This window comes from Anser anser (assembly GCF_964211835.1).
Source record: "Anser anser genome assembly, chromosome: 7".
Taxonomy (NCBI): Eukaryota; Metazoa; Chordata; class Aves; order Anseriformes; family Anatidae; genus Anser; species Anser anser.
Window position 1 is genome coordinate 32638700 of NC_139727.1, and position 25548 is coordinate 32664247.

The 25548-nt window shown below is 39.2% G+C and overlaps 2 protein-coding genes across 4 annotated transcripts in view; one reads left to right on the forward strand and one right to left on the reverse strand.

Annotated features, from left to right (window-relative positions):
• Positions 1–485, reverse strand: part of NRAP (nebulin related anchoring protein) — a 56357-nt gene extending 55872 nt beyond the window's left edge. The window contains exon 1 of the mRNA XM_083844215.1: positions 347–485. The gene's annotated coding sequence lies outside the window, so the exon portion shown is untranslated. The remainder of the gene's footprint in view (positions 1–346) is intronic.
• CASP7 (caspase 7) lies at positions 1–24891 on the forward strand. Of its 3 annotated transcripts, none has more exons than XM_083844229.1 (7): positions 1–135; positions 1759–1871; positions 19926–20074; positions 21040–21168; positions 21608–21783; positions 21880–22018; positions 23301–24891. In XM_083844229.1, exons 2-7 carry the CDS (start codon positions 1759–1761, stop codon positions 23522–23524), a joined length of 930 nt encoding a protein of 309 aa, XP_083700355.1. In that variant the 5' UTR covers positions 1–135; the 3' UTR covers positions 23525–24891. The 3 variants fall into 3 exon arrangements, with proteins under 3 accessions (XP_083700355.1, XP_083700356.1, XP_083700357.1); XM_083844230.1 differs by lacking the exon at positions 1–135 and adding an exon at positions 457–1007; XM_083844231.1 differs by lacking the exon at positions 1–135 and adding an exon at positions 596–820.
• Positions 24892–25548: the final 657 nt, after the last annotated feature.

Consider the following 25548-nt stretch of genomic DNA (forward strand, 5'->3'; position numbering starts at 1 on the left):
AGCCGGGGGCGTCCCTGGGGCACCGGGCGGAGCGGAGCGGGGTTGGGGCCGTCCCTCCCCGGTGCCTGCCCGCCGGCCCGGCACCACCCCGCCGCTTTCGCTTTCGCTTCTGCCTCGCCGGAGCCCAGCGCCAAGGCAAGCCCCGGAGCCGCTTCACTGCCCCTCCGGCCGCCCTCCCCGCTCGTCTCACAGGCGGAGGCTTCGCGCCGTCCCCCCCAGCCCCTCCGCCTTCCCGCTCCCCGCCCGCCGCCAGCCCCGCTTCTCCTCCCCCGGCCCCGCTTCTCCTCCCCCGGCTCCCCCCGGCCTCCCCGCCGGCCGGCAGTCCCTCTCTTCTGGCCGGCCTTACCTCCCGTCCCCCCAGCGGGGTGTGGAGGGGCGCCGTCCCGGCGGGTGGCCGCACGGCCATTTCCTGGAGGCGTGCTTGCGATTCCGGGCATGGCCGCTGGTGGTTGCCCCACCTGTGTGGGGCAGCTGCCCCGGGGCGGCTTCTCCTCGGCCTCCTCCGACTGCTCGCTTTTCCTTTCTTACCTGTTTTAAACGTGGCTAACAAATCTTTGTTTGTCGAAAGCGGGTCTGCTGTTGTTCTTGGGGTGCTCAAAAACCTGCTGGGTGGTGTTGGGGGTCATGCAGCCGGCCTGGTCCTGCTGCAGGCTGCCCGAGCTAGACACAGACGTGTACACTACTGAGTAAACGCGTTGTAAAAGCAACTTTAATCTGCCTAAATGCGGGGATGAGGCAGGAAAAGCTGCTGCTTTTCCTCCTGAAAATCTGAGGCCGGAGTTGGACAAACGGCTCTGCAAATCCCACCGGGAGCAAAGATGTGGGGGTCCTGCTTTTCCTTCTCTGCTGCTCTTCTCACCCCGTGCTGAGCTGATGCAGATTGCTATGCTATCAAAAAATGACTCTTTACAGTTTTCTGCTAGTTTAACAATCTAAGTAAACTTAGTGAATGGTCAACTCGGTACACAGAAGAAAAGAGAGACCAATTCTTTTTCATCACAAAAAAAGTGACTAGACCAACTCAGCCATGTGGTACCTAGTGTCCCTTTTGAGATGACTGAAGATGTTCCAAGCTTACACCAGAGTAACAAAAAATTGGCTGAAATATAGCAATTTGCATAACAGGCTGGTTTATGTCATGAAAAGTGTCTTAATTTCCAAGAAACGCTCCTGTTTTTTTCCTAATGACTGTACACATGTATTAATTAATCATTAGAAGAATATAAAATTGGTATTTACGGTTGATATAGACAAAACAGAGAAATTAAAAATTAAGATCCCATCCACGGAAGATAACACCACGTTTTCTCTTATGCTCATTTGCTTATGCAAATGAAAACACAGGAGCTTTCTGGGTGTTTCGGTACCAGGTGGGACTGCAGTTCTAAATATTTTGATGTTAGTTGTCCTTGCTTTCTTCTCAACGCACCTCTTCCCAAGCATGAAGCGTTTTCAGGGAATTAGACATAAGATCTTGCATCATAAAATGATTTTTATTTCTGTGCTTATCTGCATTTCTGAGTGCTGTTAGACAAGTCACTTGTTGGTAACTACCACAAGGTATTAAGTACAGAGATGGCTGGGCACGTGCAGTGTCCCATTAATGCGGTGTCAAAAATCTATAGCCACTCTTCCTTAAGTATCACACGAGACCAGCAATCCCACATGTATCTGGTTTAATGTTTCGGTTTGTATAAGAATTTCTGAAATAACAGTTTTCACTGAGGAACACTTACGTTCTTGTACTTCTGTTTGTAGATGTCAGGAGCTCACCATGTTGATAATTCTACTGAAGGGAGAAGTGATGAAGGTCAAGATGATGTAGTTGATGCAAAGCCAGACAGAAGTAGTAGACTCTCAATTTTTGCAAAGTAAGTTGCTACTTTTATTTCTGTTATTTTTCTATCAGCTATGATACTGCTCTTCGAATAGGATTCTAGTATTCAGTGTGCCGTGCCCACAGTGTCAGAGAGGGTCTGATAGAGAGAAGCTGTATGTTGTGTAAGGTCTAATGTATCTAATCAGTACCCTAAAGCTGAACAGCCCTCAAGCTGCTCTGATTTACAGAGACCTATAGTATCTCTCATCAGCTTACTTGGTAGTCAAGAGACCACTAAGTTCGTTTAGCATCAATTGTAGCCCCTCGTCTTAAACATTGCCCTTTCGTAGAGCTGGGAATTAAATATGCCATTAATTATCTATTTTACTGCATTCAGCTCAGCTAATCTCCTACATCACTGGAATCCCCTGCTGACTATTTAAGTTAGTTTGAAGCCTGGATGTGCCATCTAGGCTGTAGCACAAAGAAGCCTCACTGAGTCTAGAGATGTAACCCATTGCAGAGGAAATTAAAAGCATTTCATTTTAAAGCCTAGTAGTCTCACTGAAGCATAATCTCACTTTCATTAAATGTACAGGCAGCAAGAACTATGTACTGCTGTCTGTACTCCTGAAAACACTAGATAAATGTGATTGAAAATGAAAAAGACAAAAAATGAACATGCAAAATTTACAAATACTGTTGAATGTCAGAAAAAGACTACTTCTCATTGTGAACTTCTTGTATTTTATTACAGGTGTTTATTACTAAGACTATTGCATTTACAGAGAGGTTTTGATTTTTTTTTTTATTGGACATTCACATTCAAGTGAAAAGTATAATTCAGAGAAAGTATATGTGCCATTTAATTTTATTTTTGCAGCTTATTATGAGAGGCTAATGTGTATAGCAAATCTGTGAGAGAGCTGAAGCTGCCTTAGTCTTAAGTCTTAGAAGACTTTTGATGTGCTGTTAAGCAAATCACTCTACTTTTGCTGTCTCTCATTTTCTCATTCCTTGTGTGTTTTATGACGTGTATGCATATTATTAATTTTCACAAACTCACATACTACAAAACAGACAATGTAACATTTATTTCTAAATCTTGCAAAATACTTTTCAAAGGTTTCTTTTAAAATGTATTAAATGTGTGTTTTAATATACGAATGGTCTTCTTTACAAGAGGTGATATGCTAATATTATTATTAAATTATGCAACTCAAAGTTAATCATTCCTGAAGGAAAGGCAAGAATCAGCATTTCTATCACTTTTCTTTTTTTATAAGAAATTTTTCAAGTAATTTGGCTATTCATCAGTTTGAGGCATTCATCTTTTGGCAACTCCTTGAAGATACAATTTGAAACATTTTTCTTTAGAAATAAAAAATCACTCAGATAAAATAAATACAGAAAAAAAAAGAATAAATATGAGGTACTTGAGAAGATTCAACGTAGATTTTGTAGAAAAAAAAAATAAAGCCCAAGAAATCTATCAAAGCTCCGTGAAGAAGCTGATGATAGTTTAAAGAGTGATGAGCTGCTGTTCTACCAAGAAGGTCTTAAAAATCCAAGTACACTGATAAAGTCTTTGTCTTACAGAAACTAAAACTCTTTGGCCTGGAGGAAGATAGGAAAAGAATGTGAGAGCATAAAGAAAGATGGGGTATGATCTAAAATAGTGACTGTGATGTAGGAGAAAGTGAATAGAGAGTGACTGGTCATGGTGCCTCACAAAACAACTAGGGGGCATCCAATGAAAAGTTTATACAGTCAGTTTAAAATAATCAGATGTATTTTCAACATAGCTCAGAGTGCAGTTGTAGAATGAAGTTGTAAAATGTCACAAGATATGCAGATGTCAATACTTTAGTTGAGTTCAGAAGAAATTAGATGAATATATGGAAGAAAAGGCTGGTGGGAATACTGATGTTAAAATCTTTGGCACAAGATGTCCCTAAATGAGTTTTCTCTGAGAGTATTCCGTACCACATTTTTTCATTTGTTCTCTTAACTCTCATTACTAGTCAGTACCAGATACTAGGTTAGGTGTACTGTTAGGTGGAACCGGAGTGGTTCTTGATTGCCAAGTCTCCACTTTGGCAGCATAAAATTAATACCTGAAAAAAAAAAGGTGTCTGGAAAGCTTTAGATTGACTGCAATTATATGGTCTGTTGTTTTGTTTTAGCAACCAAATTTTTACCAGCTGTGCAGTACTTTCAAGGAAATTCAGCATCTGTTTCAATTATTAGTGCTTAAAATACGTAATCTCGGTAGGAAAACAACTAGCTTGGTAGATCCGCATGTTAATTTTAATGTGGAAGAGAACAGAACAATGAGAAACTGTATTCAAAGCCATGCAAAAAGACCAACTTCTTCCAGTAGCTTCACAGCTTCAATTCCTTTTCCTTTGGCTGTGACTGGAGATTTATGTACAAGAGCAGTAAACAGGTGAAAATCTTCTTCGATATAGCACATTTCTCTCCAAGAAGTCTGTGACCCTGGTTTACTAAGGAGGTGACAAATCTCAGAACAAAGCACAGAGTGGCTTTTTTATGTGGCACAGTTTATGGGAATTCTCTTCTACATACTTCCTTTTCTTGGAAAAAAAAAAAGTGCTATTACTTAGATAATTTGGGTGAGGAAAGTGTTTGGGCTTGTTTTAGGGGTGTTGTTTTTTTTAGCCACTAGATGGCAGACGGGTTTCACTTTTGTTTACTACAAAACACGACATAAAGGATAAAAATTACAGAGACTTGCAGTTCAACCAAAAAGTTACATTTCAGAAAGCAAAGACCTCAGGATGCGCTCTGGCAAGCCTGAGCCAAACGAAACTTTAAAAGACACTGATAAGCAAATGTTGAGCTGAGGATTTGAAACGCATTTTTTAATTCTTCATGTTATAATTAAAAACTGATAGAATTTTTCCCATATATTTTTTTTCTCTTCTTTCCTGCGTGTATTCATGTTACGCTTTTTGAGACTTTAAAAATAGTCTCTACTTCTCCAAAGGATGAGTTAATATCTTCATTTGGAGTCTTTTATTAGGGAACTCTGTTAGGGAGATTGAGAAACAGAGTAGAACCTAGGTTAGCATCCAGGTAACATAATTTGTCATGAAATAGAGTAGAATTTGTGTTCCATTGTATTATATGGAGCTAGGATTTCTCTTACTCCTAATGTATTATTATATTTTTTAAAGTTACATTTGAAAATGCCCAAGATAGACTAGCACTAGCTCTGTTAATAGTCATGATGGTCGGCTTCAGTGAAGAAGCATAATACAGAAGAGGGTAGTTGTTAGTAGTATCTAGATACCAGGTTTATACTACTTTAATTATATAGAAACCTCTCTCTGTCTGCTAGTTACTTTTATCCACTGCAGCTCTGCTGTCTGGAAACAGAAGACATCATTTAAATGTATATATAAGAATTACAAATACTGAGTTACCATTGAAACTGATACTGTTGTATCATCAGTGCTAAAAATTTTGAGTCATAGAATCATAGAATGGTTTAGGGTTGGAAGTGATCTTAAAGACCATCCAATTCCAACCCCCTGCCAGGGGCAGGGACACCTCCCACCACACCAGGTTGCTCAAAGCCCCATCCAGCCTGGCCTTGAACACCTCCAGGGATGGGGCATCCACAGCTTTTCTGGGCAGCCTATGCCAGTGCCTCACCACCTCTGAGTGAAGAATTTCTTCCTTTTATCTAATCTAAACCTACCCTCTTTTATCTTAAAGCCATTACTCCTTGTCCTATCACGACACTCCCTGACAAAGAGTCCCTCCCAGCTTTCCTGTAGGCCCCCTTTAGGTATTGGAAGGTCAAATACATGAAATGTATTTTAACAAAATCCCCATAAGGAAATTGAGAGTCTGGTAGGGTTCATTGACATACACTCACCAAGAGTACTTCATCTGTTTAACAGTGTAAAGTAACAAAATATTTGTATGTTATTTATTTCTGTCAAGTCAGGCTACTATAAAGTTTGAGACTCTTAATTAATTTGAAAATTTGCAAGAAACATCAGTGCGTATCTTACTTCTGTAGTTCAAGAGTTATGATATCTACCAATTAAATATCCAGGGTTCACAGGTATATAGGGGTGTTTTCTTTTCATCTGTATGGTATTTATTTGGGCCACATGGCGTCAAAATGAGGAACTATGGATGTTACTAAAGCTGTTTTAACTTCATGCCCCATATATCAGCATAGTCACATTTCTAAAAATAAATAATCCTGTCTTTCAAAGAATAAATACTCCTTTTTGAGATTCAGCCACAACTGAACCTCAGCTATGGAGCTGCAACAGGAGTAGAAAATTGTCTTTGTTTTGGCCTTGCTCTTTTATTGTTCCTCTAGCTTTTCAGGAGATATTTTCCATTCACTTTTGGTTACCAACAGTTTCTTTTTGTTTGGTTTATAAGATGTTTTGCAGGTAGAACTTAGTGAAGAACAGATTCGCATCATGTATTTCTCTTGTCGCTCTCACATCTGCATATGTTTTCTAGAGTTTCCCAGTTTGGTTTTTTGAGGGACAAAACTGGGGAAACACTGGGGAACACTGTGCTTGATCTAATACATTAATTGCTTTATTTACTGATAAACTACTGCTGGTATCATTGTATGGTTGTGAAGCAACTGTATCGGCCTCCAGATCAGCTGTTTCTGCCTTGAAATTAACGTGTTCAAATCCAAATGATGCTTTGAATGATACCTCATCTTTTTTATCATAACTTTCACAGTTTTAAAGTAAAAAATGCAGTTTTGTTGCAGGTTTTTCAGCCACAGAATATTACAAACCTTTCAAACCCAAATATTGCTAAGTACCTCTTTTATCCTTAAATTAGGTGTAATAAAAACAGCAAGCTACCTTAAAACAAATAAGAGCCAATGAATCATTATTTGAATTTATGCTCTGGGCTGGAATGCAGAGATCTGAACTGAACACTTGGTTCAGCCTTAGGTTTCCTCTATGTCTCTAAGCAAATCACCACGTGCCTTAGTTTTTTTCTGTAAATGGGTGATGATCTTTCCTTTCAGCATCCTATAAAGGCTATCATTTTAATTTGTTTGATGTTTGTGGGTTTTGCCTTCACAGGCTAAATACCAGAGTAAGTCCCCCAAAGCACTGAACATTTAATTTCAGAAGTAATAGCTTTTGGCATCTCTAGTCTGCTAATATTAATTCCTACATAGACAGTAAAAGAGACTTTAACATAGTACAACAGAGGTGTTTCTTTTTCATTACTCTCTCTTAAGCTGGAGGTTATTTTTTATTTTTTGTTACTGTACTTTTTGTTACATCTAGAACTCAACTTATAGAGAACGCGGCAGGAACATTTAACATCAAGTTACAACTGTGGGCAGTGCTTTCCCTTGGACACTTAATAAATGTGCCGTATAGGAAATACCCAAGTGTCTTCAAATAGCATCTAGCCTAAAGTATTAAGAAGTCATTAATTCATAGTCAGTATTTGCTTCCAGTCTCCTTGGAGACTTTCTCATGTGCTGCACAGCAAACACTGGGTTATTCTTGAACTATATCTGTAGCAATCACAACAGTGAGCTAAGTAGCCTAATTCCTTTTTATTGTAGTAATTTATTTCCTTCCTTACAATAAACTCTGCTTGTCAGCAGTTAAAATTTGGAGGAAAGCTGTTGTATATTTTCATTTTTAACCTTCTAAAGCAACCAACGACTATCCAAATTTATAATAAACAAAAACTGTGTCAGAGTAAACGTGGGAAATAGTTCTGTGAATTAGAATACAAAAGAGGTTTTGTAAACCGTGTGTGCTGTTTTGCATTATTTTCTTAGGAACGTTCACTGTGTAAATATTGTAGTGATGGTGAATGGGGTTCTTAGAGAAGGAAGGAAGATGTGTTAAAAAGCAAAGCTTGCTGTCCCACCTGCGTCTCAAGATCTGCTCTGTTTTCCTACACTTTTGCATAGGAGCAGTGATAGAATCAGAGTGATGGGAGCGTGTTTTCCGCTTGTCAGCAAAGGTAGGTCAGGCCTGCATGACCTCAGCTCGCAGGGCGATAGTTGTGAGGGTTTGAATAGCCCCATAGAAAAGTCCAGCGTGACCCACTGCTGACATAGGCGAATCTTTGGGCCTGAGCACAGAACACAACCTGTTTCACTCTCCAATGTAGCCCTGAGTATGGTGGGCTCCTAGCATTAGCAAAGAAGATTAGACTTGCTCTTGGCACAAGCTGAAGCTATTTTCAGATGCAGTGTGGAGTGCCATTTGATGATGAGCCAAGGTACTGTAGAAAGTTACTTATCTCCTTCTTTCTCCGCCACCTGTTTGGAAATCTCATGGATGTGCACCCTGAAAGAGTTTGGCTGTGGTGCTTATATCAAGCTAATAATAATTATACTGGTGTTTTCTGATAGGTAATCCTAGCTAGAATGTTCTCTTAGAAGCTGTATTTGGGGGTTTTGCTTTATTTTGAGTCATTTTCCAAGCAGCCTCTGTAGACCTCTTAATAGTTCCTAGTACCAATGACAGATAAAAGAGGCTGTATCTTTTGTATTGTATAATTGGGAGTTGCCTATATACTTTATACTACTTAGGATATTATGTGCAAGATTTCAGTTTTCAGAACACCCATGGAAGGTGTATACGCTCAGGTTTTCCAGAAATGAGTAGAAAGCCTTTCAGCAAGCAATATTATTTTTGATAAAATTTTACCTTTTGAATATTATGTTGCATATAATATTGTGAGACCTGCACAGCAGATACCATGCAGGAAGTTAATTAGGAAGCTGAAGGTGAATTACAAATTGATGGTTAAGAGTTTAGAATATGCTCTATTTTGGTCAACTGCGGGTGTTACATCTCCAAATTTTCATGTAGGCTGTAAAATATCCATACAATATTAGGTGCCCAAAGACTAGGATACTGCAACCTGCTGTATGTTTTTATTTTTATCTTATTTTATCCTGTCTTTTTTTAACTGTCATGAAATGTGGGCAATATTAGACATAAAGGACTGTTGAAACTTTTTTTTTTTTTTTACTAAGTGGGACTGGCTTAGCACCAGTGTACTCCATCTGCTTCATTTGTATTTAATGAATAAAAATGTAGCCATGATTTTGATTTTATGTTAAAGCCATCACTAACACAAAATTAGGACAGTGAGATACTTGGCACTGAGGGTCATGTTTTAGTGATGGGACTTGGTAGGTCAGCTCGATGGTTGGCCTTTAGGATCCACCTTGGTTGGTCTTTGCCAACCCAGGTGATTCTGTGATAGATTTAGGTACAATGACTAGAACTCCAGAAATAGCTGTAATGTACAAAGTATGTTAAAAGCTGTAGTCTGAGGTTTGTTCTTTCAAATAGCTCAACTCAATTACACGGTGTGTTTCCAGTTGTGCTTAACTGGGTTTCTCTGTTTTCCAAGTTCTTAGAAAACTTCCCCTCCTGATTGGAGAGTGGTCTGAAACTAAAATGGCACTAAAAAAGCTACAAGGGTAGTTCAGGTTTTGAAAAAAAAAAAAAAAGTCCTATAATGAGGGATTTAAAATGTATTCTGTTTAGTTTCTCTAAAGTTGAAAGATAATTTGTTTATACTATATATGTGGGATATGGTATTAGGAGATAGGCTCTTTTTGCAAGAAAAGAATTCATAAGTAGATCCAACAGAGTGAAAATGTACACAAGATATAAATTCAGACAAGCAGATATTTAATAGTGAGGGCATTTAAACACTGGAATATTTTATTTAGGCACAGCAAATCTTTGAAAAAGCTTGGGTATGAATCTGAAAAACATGCTTCAGACAAAACAAGCTGCAGGTTTGTAGAAACTACTGAATGGGGTTGTGTGGTTCGTTTTGCAAGAGATCAAAGGAAAAGCACGCTCGTGCTCACACACAGGAGAGTCAGCTACTGCAGCGAGCATGCTGCAGGTCACCGGTGGATTTTGCTCGCCTCTGCGACTGTTGCACTTGTGAAGCTTTGTGGTTGGCAAGGCCGTACTGGGGCTGAAGCTAACACACTTCAGATTGTGGCTTCAAAGGATGTGGAACACGCACAGAGCCACGGCTGCAGTTCAGCTGCAACCTGATAAACCATGGCAGATTGGCCATTAAGGTGCCGGGGGCCTTTAGGGGAATGCCGTATTCTGTGGACTGCAACTGTTTGTGTATTTTGCAGTTAACGTAAAACTGTTAATGCCTACACGATTATTTACTATTCAGGGAAGCTAATGTGCGGTAACCAAAGATAGGGAGTGGTTTCTGGACTAAAATCCCCTGTAGACCTCCACAGTACGCAGTAAAAATGCCTTTGGTTGCAGGAGTTTTTTCCACCAGGCACGTGCCAGTAAGCTACCTCACCTGCTCTGGACCTAAAGATTGTGCAAACGTGTGCTTGCTAAGGGCAAAACAGGGGATTTTAAATTCATTCTCTAGGTTACTGCACACTACTATCATCCTGTACAGAAGCCATGAGATCTGTAATTGGTTTATGAGATCTGTAATTGCTTGAAATAAGTTTGTTTAGGCTGCATTTGTAATGAAAAAATGAAGGCCCAGTGACGTGGAGTTAGTTTCTCAAAGTTACTCAACAGCAGAAGCAAAATTCGAACTCAGTTCTCCATCCTGAGCACAGCTATATGGCTCTGAATGTTGGTAACAGCACGTATCTTCCCCCTGGAACCAGTCAAGCATTTGGGGTTTGTTTAATACTTTCATCAAGTTAACTCAGCAAAGCATAGTCAGCATGTTATCTTAATAAATACTTTTTATGGCTTGTGTTTTACTGTTGGAGGTGATCCAGCATGCTACAAGAAACTTAGGAAAATGCCAGGATTTCTTTAAAAAATTGAAGCATTTTATTTTGCGAATTTTCTGCAAAACCTGTAACAATACTGCTACATGTTTCATAGCAAGACCAAAAGTCAGATTTTAATATGAAACTGTTTTACTGGCCTGGAACCCAGTCTTGCCTTGGGCAAAGAAATTGTTAATGAAAGCTCAGGTCTTTCCCAGCCCTATTAGTATCTTCACAAGTTCAAGGAAGTAATTCCATTATTTACTTAACTCCTTTCTTTCAGGACTGATACAAGAATACTTTCCTTTCAAAATGAAAGGAAAGTATTCCTGCCGTTAAAGACAACAAAAAATCCTTTTACAAATACATCAACGCGAAATGGAGGACTAGGGAGAATCTCCATCCTTTACTGGATGCGAGGGGAAACCTAGTTACTAAGGATGAGGAAAAGGCTGAGGTGCTTAATGCCGCCTTTGCCTCAGTCTTTAGCGGCAATACCGGTTGTTCTCCGGACACCCAGTGCCCTGAGCTGGTGGAAGGGGATGGGGAGCTGGATGTGGCCTTCGCTATCCATGAGGAAATGGTTGGCGACCTGCTACGGAGCTTGGATGTGCGCAAGTCGATGGGGCCGGATGGGATCCACCCAAGGGTACTGAGAGAACTGGCGGAGGAGCTGGCTGAGCCGCTTTCCATCATTTATCGGCAGTCCTGGCTATCGGGGGAGGTCCCGGTTGACTGGCGGCTAGCCAATGTGACGCCTATCTATAAGAAGGGCCGCAGGGCAGACCCGGGGAACTATAGGCCTGTCAGTTTGACCTCAGTGCCGGGGAAGCTCATGGAGCAGATTATCTTGAGGGTCATCACGCGGCACTTGCAGGGCAAGCAGGCGATCAGGCCCAGTCAGCATGGGTTTATGAAAGGCAGGTCCTGCTTGACGAACCTGATCTCCTTCTATGACCAAGTGACGCGCTTGGTGGATGAGGGAAAGGCTGTGGACGTGGTCTACCTTGACCTCAGTAAGGCTTTTGACACCGTTCCCCACAACATTCTCCTCGAGAAACTGGCTGCTCGGGGCTTGGACTGGCGTACGCTTCGCTGGGTTAGAAACTGGCTGGATGGCCGGGCCCAGAGAGTTGTGGTGAATGGAGTCAAATCTGGTTGGAGGCCGGTCACTAGTGGAGTCCCCCAGGGCTCGGTACTGGGGCCGGTCCTCTTTAATATCTTTATTGATGATCTGGATGAGGGCGTCCAGTGCACCCTCAGTAAGTTTGCAGATGACACCAAGCTAAGTGCGTGTGTCGATCTGCTCGAGGGCAGGAAGGCTCTGCAGGAAGGCTCTGCAGGAGGCTCTGGATAGGCTGGAGCGATGGGCTGGGGTCAACTGCATGAAGTTCAACAAGGCCAAGTGCCGGGTCCTGCACCTGGGCTGCAACAACCCCAAGCAGAGCTACAGGCTGGGAGATGAGTGGCTGGAAAGCTGCCTGGCCGAGAAGGACCTGGGAGTATTGGTGGATAGTCGGCTGAATATGAGCCAGCAGTGTGCTCAGGTGGCCAAGAAGGCCAACGGCATCCTGGCCTGTATAAGAAGCAGTGTGGCCAGCAGGTCGAGGGAAGTGATTGTGCCCCTGTACTCGGCTCTGGTGAGGCCGCACCTCGAGTACTGTGTTCAGTTTTGGGCCCCTCGCTACAGGAAGGACATGGACGTGCTCGAGCGAGTCCAGAGAAGGGCGACCAAGCTGGTGAGGGGTCTGGAGAACAAGTCTTACGAGGAGCGGCTGAGGGAGCTGGGCTTGTTCAGCCTGGAGAAGAGGAGGCTCAGGGGAGACCTCATCGCTCTCTACAGTTACCTGAAAGGAGGCTGTAGAGAGGTGGGGGTTGGTCTATTCTCCCACGTGCCTGGTGACAGGACGAGGGGGAATGGGCTAAAGTTGCGACAGGGGAGTTTTAGGTTGGATGTTAGGAAGTACTTCTTTACCGAAAGGGTTATTAAGCATTGGAACGGGCTGCCCAGGGAGGTGGTGGAGTCACCATCCCTGGAGGTCTTTAAAAGACGTTTAGATGTAGAGCTTAGGGATATGGTTTAGTGGAGTACTTAGTGTTAGGTCGGAGGTTGGACTCGATGATCTTGAGGTCTCTTCCAACCTAGAGAAATCTGTGAATCTGTGAATCTGTGAATCCTAAGATTAGTGTGTTTACAGTTAGAAGAAGGACTCGGGGCGTGTTGTTTTCCTAAGAAACAAGGGACTCTCTTCATCAGCTTCCTCATATCAGGTCTGTTCAAGGAAAAGTCTTTTCCTCTGGTGATTTTAAATGATCTTTGTTCGGTCAGCTGACAATCCCGTTCCAAAGAAGTCATGAACCAACTGGCAGTTTAAAAGGAGGCTGAAGACTAGATATTTACTATGGCCCTGATCTTGTGAACAGTCAGGAGCAGACTGTATTTTATGGCCTGTCTAGTCCTCTTACTTTTAGTAGGTCTGTGGGATGTGTTCACTAGGGGGTGTGGTGTTTGAGTAAACACACTTGCCACTTCCTGGCATTCTACCACTTCCTAAAAATGACTTTTGTGGTTTAGGCACTTTGGCAGAGTGGTATGTGAAGAAGAAAGCACTGGCCAGACTTTTTCTGTCATTGATAAATACGAACCTTACACGCCAGTGTTATCAAATTGATCTGCTTCACCATCATTTAAAATTTCTTTAGCATTTTTTAGCAATTTCTTTAGAAAACAAGGCTATTCTATTAGAAGGAACAAAAGTATAGGACTGTATGTTTGTTTGTTTGTTTGTTTTCTGTTTAAATGCTTCTTTTTTGTATTGTGTTGCTTGTTTGCTAGTGTTTTCTAAATTGACACTGTCAGTTTTCATACCTTTTGTGCAATCTCCTTGCCACAGTAAGTAATATAGGTGCAATTACGTGTAGGTGCTTTCAGGGGAACTTCTATGTTCAATTTTGTAGGACCCCTTTTCTCTTCTAAATGAAGGGTTTCTATGTTGTTGAAAAGATTCTGACATCAATATTAGAAATCTTTTCAGCTGTTTTAATATTTCTCTGGAGCATATTTAAAAATGGCCTTCTAAGGACTGCTTATTTTGTTGGTGCTGGTTTATCAAAGTCAGCAATCATTTGCTAATAGCTTTCTGTAAAGAAATTGAAAGTATGCGATATTTACTTGAACTTCTTCCTATATTATCAAATATTCCTCCTTTTTCCTCAGGAGATAGTTGCTTCAACTATTAAACCATTTTTCAGTTTACCAACTGGCACATAATTTGGAAGCTTGGAGAACCTTTAAAGTAATAGATTGTGAGGCGTAGTATTTATTTTCTGACTTGGTTTACAATTATATTTAAGCTCTTTCAGGAGAGTCGTTGGTAAGGTGTTACCTGTCTGAAAAAGAGAGAAGTGGAAATGGCATCTGCTGCTGGGGTATATTCAGGAGAAAAGGTTTGAGAGCCAGTTGTGTTTCACAGGCAGATTGCAAACAGAATGGAGATCTCCCAAAAGCCAATCTCTTATGCAGTGGCTCCAATTAGTATTTAAAGTAGATTGTATTTCATATTCCAGCATGCAGCCTTGCTAGCCTGTGACCCAGAATCATATAATCAAATGCAGCGTAACACAGATGTAGTATTTGGACTAGCCTTTCTGGGTAATGCTTAGTTAATCCCACATAATTTATGCTTGCTGGTTATTAACAGTAAAAGAATATTCATTTTATAAAGGAAGCTTCGAATAGTGACACATTCATCTTGTCCAGAAATGTTGCTGCTTTGCCAACCTGATGCAATATTAATGGGAAAAGGCAACAGGATAATCTATTATTTGCATGCAGCTCTAAATCTGCATGACATTTTACCAAAATGGATCTGACAAAGAACAAAGAGTCTGCCTTAAAGTACTTAAGATCTAAAAAGCTCTAGTCAGGTTTAACAAGTGTCTTGTGCTTGTTATTACCAATAGGTTCCAAGAGAAAAAAAATCAAAGAGGGGAAAGTGTACAGCAATTAAAGGTGTACTAAATAGGGTAAAATTAGACTGGATAAAGTATTGAAACAGGCTAAAAGTATTAAAGCTGGCACTTTGGTTATATAGGAATAAGACATATCCATGCATGATCATCAGAAAGCAACAGACATACGAAGAGACCCCTAATTACTGAGACTGGAGTAGAAACAGGAAACCAAATTTTGAACCTTGATTTGTCTAATTTATGAATTTTGTTTCCTGATCACTTCTTCAGAAGAATAATTTTGAATTGGTCTCCACCACACTCAGCTTTACTACACAGAACTTGATGGTGCCTTGTAAATTCAGACAAAATCTTCCTTGCATTTTCAGTGTTTCCCATCTATCCTGTAACTATTTACTAAAAAGAAAAATGAAAATCCACTGCGGGAGGTTTTCCCCAGGAGAGCAAACATAGCACTTGTGATAAGTAGTTGCAAACACCCTGCATACTATACGTGCAATAGTGGAAGAAGTGGGGCTTTTAAGACAGATAAAGCAGCATAGAACCACACAAAGTGCATATAAATAAAATCAGCACGATAGGCTACCAAAGTTTCTGTAGAAGTCTTAAAAGTAAAATATTGTCCTTCATGCTTACCCACTCTATTCAATGGGGAATTTATTCAAATGCAGTATTTTAAGAGGTCGACAAATATAGAAGACGTGAGAGAGACACCTCAGTGGTTAGTAATAGAATAAAAAAAGAGCACTGCAGTTTTAAGATGCCTTCCATCCCACAAGATTAAGTGCATCAAAGTTCTTTTGGATGTTGACGGATTAACTGAGATTTGTACTGTGGACTTTGTCACTGTACCACCACTGTCATCTTTCTGGGTGGACTCAACAGAAAGGCTGACAACCTCAAACAACGGTAAATATACTTTCCAATGGCAAAAGGTATGGGGACTCCAGAAGCAACCCTGAGATGATGTATTCTGTAAAATAAACATGCTTTTTTAGACAAACAATTTTTCTTTTTAATAGAAACCCGTTACCAGTCATTCAAAAATGATATACGGCTGCGCATCAGATTAAAGAAACATGCCAGACTAAAAAAAAAGCTATCACAATATTCTGAGACAGTCCTAATCAAATAAAACTTAAATTTACTGAACTTCATAGAACAAAAGTCAGAGTTCTCTCTTTTGTGTGTGTGTGTACTTTGGATAGAAATACATGGAATCAGTTTAACCTTTTCCACTCTCCTATGAATGGAAACTTCCTTAAATTGAATAATATCTTAATTGTTGTTTTTTAAATCTACTTACATCTTCTAGTATAGCAACAAAAGTCCCTGACTTTCTGTGGCGTAAAAAGGAATACAGCTGTTTTCAAAGCCCAGGTATGCCCTGTAATATCATTGTTCGAATTTAATTTCTAATTAACACTATAATTTCCCTTAGAAAAGAAAAAATGTAAAAACAAACAAACGTGAAACAGGGAACCCCTCCCATCCTCTGAGTAGGAAGTGATGATCAGGACCTGAGCCCAGGAGCTTGGCTGGAACAGGTGGAAGAGATGATGAGAGACTGGGACAACCGAGGAAGCCCTTGTCCTGTACACAGATTCTTAGTACGTTGGTTTGTCATACCAGTAACATATGTGGTAGCAAAGATAGTGCAAGAGGGATGCTAGTAGAAAGGAAGCCAAAGTAGAGGAAATTGTGGCTGCTAAGAGACACTGCTTTCAGTAAAATTGACAAGATTTTAATTTTTTATTGAAAATAATCTTTAAGGATATTTAAACGTTAACAATGGTATTTTTATCTGTAAATCCTGATATCTTTACATACTGACATCATAGTTTATCCAAAGTGTAACGGAAAATTTGTTGTGATAACTAGCATTCCTTTATACAGTCAAGATCAAAGTTACTACTGGTGCAAATGAATTTATCTCCATTGAAGTCCCATTCCCAGACAGACCATTGTCAAGCCTAAGCCCTCGATTTAGAGACACGGTAAGGATGAAAACGTGCAAGATATATGAGTGTGCCAAAGTGGAGTTTTGATCTTCCTGAACTCTTGACCAAAAGGAGAGAACATGAAATATGTGAGAGCACTGATTGAAAGACTGTTTCTGTCCAAGGGAAAGATCACATTGACCACTAGTGGAGTGGGGAATTAAGGCATGGCTGTAATTAAAGGCTAAAGGAAGACGAAACAGTCATAAAATTCAAGCTTCTATTTAGTCTGGGCAAGTTTGAATTCAAAAAGAGGGATGATGCTGGATGTCAGAGAAGCAGAAGGAAATAAAACTGACGGCAGATAGATGAGAACAGTTTATAACAGCACATAATTAACCCATGAAAACCCTTTCAGAAACTACTGTGATTAGGATGCCTAGAGAACAAGTCAACATTTATATTAACATGTGTCCAGTTCAGCGCTTACAAAATAAAAAAATTCTCTGGAAAGCTTTATCCTTTCAGTCGTAAGCCAGCCTCTCACTAACAAGGAATTTCCCTTAAGGACTGATAAGTACATATTTATTACATTATTAATCATTATTGCAATTATTTAGCTTGTTTAAACTGAAGAGTGGGATTTTATACTATCAGCTTAGGTCACTCAGGCAATTCCCATATTGCACTGTTTTGGCACGGCAAACAAAATCTTAAAAAAAAAAAAAAAAGAGTTCTCACTGGACTGTAGAGTGGGGATAAGTATATAGCACAACCTTATTCATTCAGTTTGGACAGATACCAAAAGATTTCTGGAACTGTTTTGTTGTTCTGCCAGTAAAGAAATGATAGGCGTAACCCAGTAAGATACACCGTGGTTGCTTATTATCTGATTATCCTGTTCAGGATGGAAAGAATCGTTAGAACAAAACCATACTATCTTTTGTAAAGGAATGGGGAAATGAAATAAAGGGTTCGTGCGGACTGCCATGCTGGCAAGGCTCGTCTGTGACATTTTGACATTGTACAGCCCAGAGCTTCTGGCCTGCTTTTGGAAATGCCAGCAGTAGCTACATCCCATAAAGTCCTGAGACTTTCTGCATGAATGAGTGCGAACTCCTGAACTCGGAAGTGAAGTGGTTTCAGAGCAGAAGTTGTGGGGCTACATTCCGGGGCCAGTTCACCCAGCTGCTATTTTCAGAGAGCTTCTTTGTAGGGTAACGTGACTGCCTGACTTCTGGTCTACAAGTAGATCACTTCCAGCATTTTAAGAGAGCGGACAGTATAAGCACGACGCTGTACCACTTATGTAGATCTGTCCTAAGTGTTCATGGGCTAGATAAAAAAGGAATTTGTGTAGAACAGCCATGAAAATATCCTATTAGATGTAACAGCCACTGCTAGTCATACAGCGTAGTCAGGAAGCTGGTGAAGCCAGGTAGATCTGTAGTATTTTAATCCAATGTGGACTGAGGAAATTAGCCTCTTCATTGATCTTAGTGCTTATTCGTTGTTTTGAATTTTTTTTCTCTTTTTTTTTTTCTTTTTTCTGAAGAGTTGTCTAGTGATATGGGATAGGGGGAAATCTTAGGCTAAAATAAGAATCCAAGATCTCTTTGAAACTCAAATGTGATATTAACACCATACAACTGTGGATAATTCTTTAAAATGGTTAAAATCTTTTTTTTTTTTTTTTTTTTTGAGGCAAAGCATATTTAATTATTGCTCCCAGGGCCCTCAAGAAGTAGTATGTAGGGAGAATACCAATACTGGTGATTTGCCAGAAAAAAAACACTGTACTATCAGAGTATCAAATACAGTCCTCAAGTAGGTACAATTCAAAACCTAGTTTCATAGTCTCTAAAAGAACTCTTAAGAGAGGAGATGACATTAGGAGGGTTATGTGTAAAAAGAATACAGACACAACACTCACTAGGTGCAGCTATTTGATTTGGTCCTTTATAACAGAGCACTCAAAGATACGAAGGAACTGTTTTAAAATTGAATTGCAGTAGCATTTAAATATGATGAATCATCCAGAGACGGTTTGTTATGGTTTCCAGTTAGGCCTGTCCTTTAGTCATAAAAAAGAGGACGCTTGGAGCCAAAACAATTGCTAAATCAGGTAGGTAAGAAAGCACGTTTCCTAAACATTTCATCAATTTGCAGCAATCTCATGTCTACAGGCTGTTATTGAAGCAAATAGCTTCATAATTCTCTAGAAAGATGTCAGAATGAGGAGCTTGAATTATGGGAAAAATCTCATTTGGTTAAAAACAAACTGTAAAGTGCAGTTAATTGTGCTAAGAAAACAGGTTATGTTTTCCTCCCAGACTTCAGCAGTAAGTACTATTGGAAGCAGGATGCTGGACTAAATCAGTAAGAGATTTGTTGATACCTTCTGCCCTTTCCTGAGCGTTGTTTCTAACTGTGCTGCTCCAGAGCTCGGTTTTATTTCTGAGACATCATCAGATGCTTTAAAGGCACTCATTGGCTTCAGTTCTGCTTGTGGAGATCTCAAAATTGGAAGCCACCTGGCTGAACCAAAAAGTCCACCTCAGAGCAAATACTGTTGAGTTCCTCATGACTGTACCTCAGGCGGGCATGCTGGCTGTAATAGATTGTTCTATAATTCTTCATTTAGAGCAAATTGGTGGGTAAGGTCCATGCTATCTCTCAGCAGCTCTTTCTCATTCAATCTATGGTTCCCTCAGAAAGCAGAAAGATCAGTGCATAGCTGAATGAATGGAGAATATTTATAGGGGACTTTTTTTTTAACGTGAGGTTCAGATGCTGATGAGATTACACTTAAAATTTACTTAGATTTTGCTTAGTTTCAAACTATTGATTGACAGACCAAGTTAACACATGACCTGTTCACACCTATAACATTTCTCAGTAGAAACTATCAATCTTCATAAAATCTAGGGATGGTGATTATTCAATAAACAAATCCTATCATGCTATGGGGTATACTGTGTATCTTCTTGTCATGTTTGGAATAGTTAGTAAGGATGATCTGTCTGTGCTTCCATGAATTACTTGTAGCAAAAATAAAACAGTACTTATGTCCTGAACCGTAGTTTGCAAAAGCCTGACTTAGTGTTTAACCCATTTGTTTTATCCATGGTATTTGAGTCAGGGTCTGCTGTTGGCTGCAGTTCAGTCAAGTGTGACTTTACCGTCATCAAAATCCAATAGCGTACAGTAATCGCTGCATGGAAATGACAAGACTTAAGCAATGAGTTAATATCTCTACATCTCTGTCTGAAATATGAAGGAAGAAAACAAATATGAGAGAAATAAAAGCACGAGTTCAGGCTGCTGCAATAGTCTGAGTCAAGATAAATAGGCATGTTGCATGTGACTGGCCACTAACAGTATTTTCATTTGGTTCACATAGAAAAAAGAAGAATGGAGAAGAAGAGCAGCCAAAGTCCTCTCTCAGTAATCAGTACCGAATTGTTACACCCACATTCCAGTATAATATGGACTACAAGAAAGTTGGCAAATGTATTATTATAAACAACAAAAATTTTGAAGATAAAACAGGTAATGTTCTTTGCCTGCTTGAGAAGGGAGGTTGGACCACATGACCTCCAGAGGTCCTTTCCAACCTAAAGCATTCTGTGATTCCTTTGATGACATTCATTACAGATTTTAGATTTTTTATACTTTCATTTATCAATAAAGCTATTATTTTCAGAATATTGCATTTTAATTACTATACTTACCTTATTTGAGAAATAGTTGTTCCTACAGTTTATTCCTGTTCTTTAATACTTACACTGGAGTACCTCTTTGCAGTTCCTTTGCAGTACATATTTCAAAAAGGTTTAGTTTGAAGTTAGCAGAGCAAAGTGATGTCACTTTGCTCTGCTAACTTCAAACTAAACCTTTGTCCCAGACTTTAAGGCTGTGTTGTTAAAATTTGAACTTTGGTATCTGCACCCCATGTTATAACTTTCCTGTCCCTGAACTACAGCTAATAGCCGTAGCTGTGCTACAAAAGCTAGTATCTGTAGCTGTGCTCGGTTCACACTCCTGTGGTAGAAGCCTTTAACTTTCCAGCCTGTGTACAGTTTTGAAGCAGATGATATTTGCGTTATAGTCAACTTCATATTTTTTTTCCCCTACATGCTGGGCAAACACATTAAATGAAGAGCTTATTCCAAATAATTTACATCAGTGTCTTTTATGTGGGTATCATAGGGACTCTTTTTCGACAATCATTCCTTGGGGTGCTTTATGCATGTGTTAGTCTGCATAACCAGAAGGAGATAGAATCCTCCACAGAGGTTCCATGTTCCAAGATTCTGGAGGTATGCCAACAGTTTTCAGGATAAGATACATGTTAACGTTGAACTTTGCATTATTTTACATTAAAAAGAACCTCACAACTGTTCTAATGCTGAAAATTAACGTTAGAGGATTGTTTTAAAATTGTCACCTTTCGATATGTAAATTATTTTGAATTATCTAACGTGCAATCAACTGTATTCTTTCTTTTCTGACAGGAATGGGTACACGCAATGGCACTGATAAAGATGCTGGAGATCTAACTAAGAGTTTTAGAAACTTAGGTTTTGAGGTTCATATATACAATGACCGAAGCTGTGATGATATGGAAAAACTACTGAAGCAAGGTAAAAATTTACAATCATAGAATAATTTATTGTGGAAAGGACCTCTGGAGATCACTCAAGTTATGCACTGCACAGAGCAGGTCAGATTAGAACAGATTGCTTATGCCCCTCTAAATGAAGTTTAGAAAGTGTAGAAAGACTGTGTTTCTGAACAGATTAGCTTTAATTCCCCACCTCTTCCTCTAAAGTCAATTCAGCAATACAGTTTTATTGTCATAGTAGGTGAAGAGCATTGTCATTTAGTGAAGAGTTCGGCCTGTTTACTCCAGTGGGCTAAACTCTGCATTCATTTATTCAATGTACTCATCACATTATTAAAAAGTGGGTTGTGTCTTTATCCACTTCTTATGCCTTCCAGAAGAGGCCCACTGCATTTAGTCTCAGAAAGTCTTCATTTAAAGTTTTACTTCCTTTTGGCTAAAAAGTATTTGACTTGTAGCTGCTGAAGAGAATCACAGTGATGCTGCTTGCTTTGCCTGTATCCTTCTAAGCCACGGGGAAGAAGGCCTCATCTATGGCACCGATGGACCTATGGCTATCAAACATCTGACTGCACTCTTCAGAGGAGACAAATGTAAAAGCCTTATAGGGAAACCCAAATTATTTTTCATTCAGGTAATAGCTCTAAGGTAAATATAATACACTACTGCAGCAGCAGGGAAGACATGTTTTGTCATGTGTCTGGTCTTGTCGTCTTCACTGCTATTTCAGGCATGCCGAGGCTCTGAATTTGATGAAGGTATACAAACTGACTCTGGACCTGCAAATGACACTCTGGAAACAGATGCCAATCCCAGATACAAAATTCCAGTAGAAGCAGATTTTCTGTTTGCATATTCCACAGTGCCAGGTAAAAAAAAAAAAAAAAAAAAAAGAGTGGGGGAGGAAAGAAGCCTGACAACTTATCACTCATATGAATTAATCATGCACTATTTGTAAATTAGGTGTGCACTTTTACATTTAAATTTCAGTAACCGGGTATGTGTTAGTAAATAAAAAAGAAACAGTTATATTCTGTTAGATTTTTTTTTAAATTCTGTTTTCCGTCTTCAGAATTTTAATTTTGTTTTTTTTTTCTTCAGCAACCGTAACATTTTTATTTTCAGAAGTGCAAATAGACGTGCTGTATATGTTGACTTTCGCTAACATTCAGAATTTTAATTTACTATGGTTAACAACCTTCTTTTTTAATGAGAAGTTAGATTCTAAAGAAAGTACTCCTACTGTAGTGCTGTGGAGCTAAAAGTATAGCATGCATGTCACAGTAGCAGTGACTTTGTAGGAGGTACATAATTAAAATAGAGAGTGTGAATCTGAGTATGAAGCTATAATCATCAGGAACAGAAATAAGTTATCTTAAATATGTTTTTTAAATTGCTTGATAAAAAAACATGATTTGAACTCCTTTATTACAGCATAGACAAAGTTTGTAGGCAGAGAATTAATCTTTGATTCGAGTTGCTAATATAGGCGGAAGAAGTTGGAAGTCCTATCTTCAGTTCTCAATTGACATTTTCCAAGTGTAATAGTTACTCCGATAAAACATGTTATTTCTACAGAACTTGTGTCTCTGCCCCCAGTGCATCCATCACAGCCGCTGCAGTACTACCCTAGCATTGTAGATCCGCATTGATAAGCTGGTGTACATTGGTGGGCAAAAAGCTAAGACCCAGCATACGTTGGGCCAATGTGTTGTATCTTTACCTTTCGTGCTAGCTACCACTGAAACAGGAGAAAGCCCAGATTTGGCAGGTAAGAAGGCACTGACGTTACAGATGGCAGAGGAAGGGGATACTGCCTTTTCACAGCCCGTTTCAGTGACTATGTTGAATTTGAGTTGAATGCAGGAAGAGGATAGTTTATGGCATGAAGCTAATACAAAAATAAGGCTCTATGGAAAAACATAGAATGGTACCTTGGTATCATAAGGACTGGGGAGCCGATGTTATTCTCCACATTAATAAAGCAGGATAGGTGATGCAAATAATAAGAATTAAACTTTGTATGTGCAGTTATTGTAAATCCAGAATCTTTCACACAAACTAGTAAATCTCTGATATTCCATTCTTCAGTGCAAGACAATAAGAAAAAAGGAAAAATAATGTACTTTTTTTATCTGTCTTCCCTGTAAGGTTATTATTCGTGGAGGAATCCTGGAAGAGGCTCCTGGTTTGTGCAGTCTCTGTGCTCTGTGCTAAATGAACATGGAAAACAACTCGAGATCATGCAGATCCTCACACGGGTCAACTATGTGGTTGCCACAAATTTTGAATCACAGTCTGATGATCCACGCTTCAGTGAGAAGAAGCAGATTCCCTGCGTAGTGTCTATGCTCACTAAGGAACTTTACTTCTGAAAGCAGATTTTAATGCAGCCAATGATGTGAGATCAGGATATGGTTTTGGGTGGAGATTGGATTATAAATTGGAATAACACTATTTTATATAATGCAATTACACTAGATTTATAAATTGCATAAGCTGGGGTATCTGATGGATGGACAATATACAAGATTTTAAAGAAAGAAATGCTCTGGACCAACCCTACAGCTAATACAAATTATTTTGATTTTCCTTAGTGTGGCTCTCTTGATTTATGGGTATTGAAGATGTTCTGAGAGTTAGCTACCTGATCCATAAAGGCTTATTCCAGAAAACAGATTGTAAAATTTATTTTAAAAAGTATCAGTGAGACTTCATCTTTTCTCTCACTACTAGCTCAAGGAACTGTAAATTCCTTGGAAATTTCTGAAGACTGTCATACTATGGGAATGTCCAGAGATGAAACTGATTTTGTAGCTGTTTAAAAGGGTGGTTCATAGTCTAATTTATTCATTTCCTTTTTTATGAACATTATTAATGATGATTAATGGTTGCTCTGTGCTTAATATGGAAGTCAAATTACTTAGTTATCATTCTAGCAAAAGGTGGTTTTATTTGTAGGTGATTCAGTTGAATAGTATGGAAATGTGACAAATACAAACAATTTTATTTTATTCTAAAATTGGGCAAATTGTAATTGGATGATGCCTTATTAAAATGCCACTTTGGAGACTTTTGCTTTGCAAATGACAATTAACTGTTAGAACGACCTGAAACAGTGGTATTGCAATTTGTTTGCCTGCAGAAATAAAAATACCTGCTTGTTGATTCAGAAGTTTTGAATCAACAGAATGTTAATGTCTAGGCTTTGTTATAAAAAAATTAAAAAAGGTTTAATGTTGAAATGATAGAATTATGTGAATGTTTACAAGTGGATGTTTAGATTTAACTTCTGTCTGTGAGGAATTTTGCCAAGACTGGAAATAGTTACTTGAATCAGAAACCAGAAGTGCCTTTTTAGTTACTGTGTTGTCTTGATCTTGTATTTTGGAGATACGTCAATGATGATCATATTCCTACTTTTTATATTTTCTTTACATTTGGTAGCTAGTTCAGAAAAGTAAGTTTTATGATTTGGTTAGACTGCTAAATGATAAGTTATTCACCCTTTTCCCAGCTAATGCATTCTATACTTTTTTTTTTTTTATATAAATCTTCTAAGAAAATATTTACATGTTATTAGGGCCAAATTACCAACGTATTAAGTTAATTTTCTTACAAGAACTGTGGCATAGTGAGGCATATTTTTTCATAAGTCAAATTTACAATTGTTTGAATAAAATGAATTACTGTTTTGTGGAAGTCTTGAGCATGACATCAATAAAGACCTGTTTTGTTTTTTAATTTCTTTTGAATATCTGCCTGTTTGTCATTTAATCTGGTAAAGTGAAAACCAACCAAAATACTTCCCAAAAGTTTTCTCAGAGAAGAATGCAGATGGTTCAGCCAGTGACTGATGAGATCCCCTGTGACTGGTGAGGAATCAGGAGGTAATATTTGTGAGTTTACTCCAACAGTAGGAAAAGGTTCTTACCTGTTTGACATGATGTCCTAACGAAAAAAACAAGTGGACAGAGGGGGTCTTTACTACATTTTGGGGTACATTTATCCTTATGGATACTAATACAGCTTGGGAATTTCCAAATAATAGCTGAAATGGTTGCTGTCTGTCTAAGAAAAAAGGGCAAAATAGTAGTGTTATTTGAAGCTCTTCAGTTCTCTAATTTGCAAGAGATCTCCCCTGGTGGACCAAAGTTTTCCTGGAAAAAGCACAAAGGAGTACAGCAATTCTTTGTGCTGACTTACAATGAAAGGAAGAAATTAAGGCTGAATCTTAAACAACCTTCAGGCTTGTCCGGTATGTGAAGTAGATCAAGCATCAAATACCTGAAGACGCTGCCAGAGAGGAAAGTAACTTGGAAAGACAACTTAGAGTAGCATTGAAAGAAAGAGATAAAAACATAATTCGTTGTGTAGGGGCCAGTGTCTCTGGTAGGTG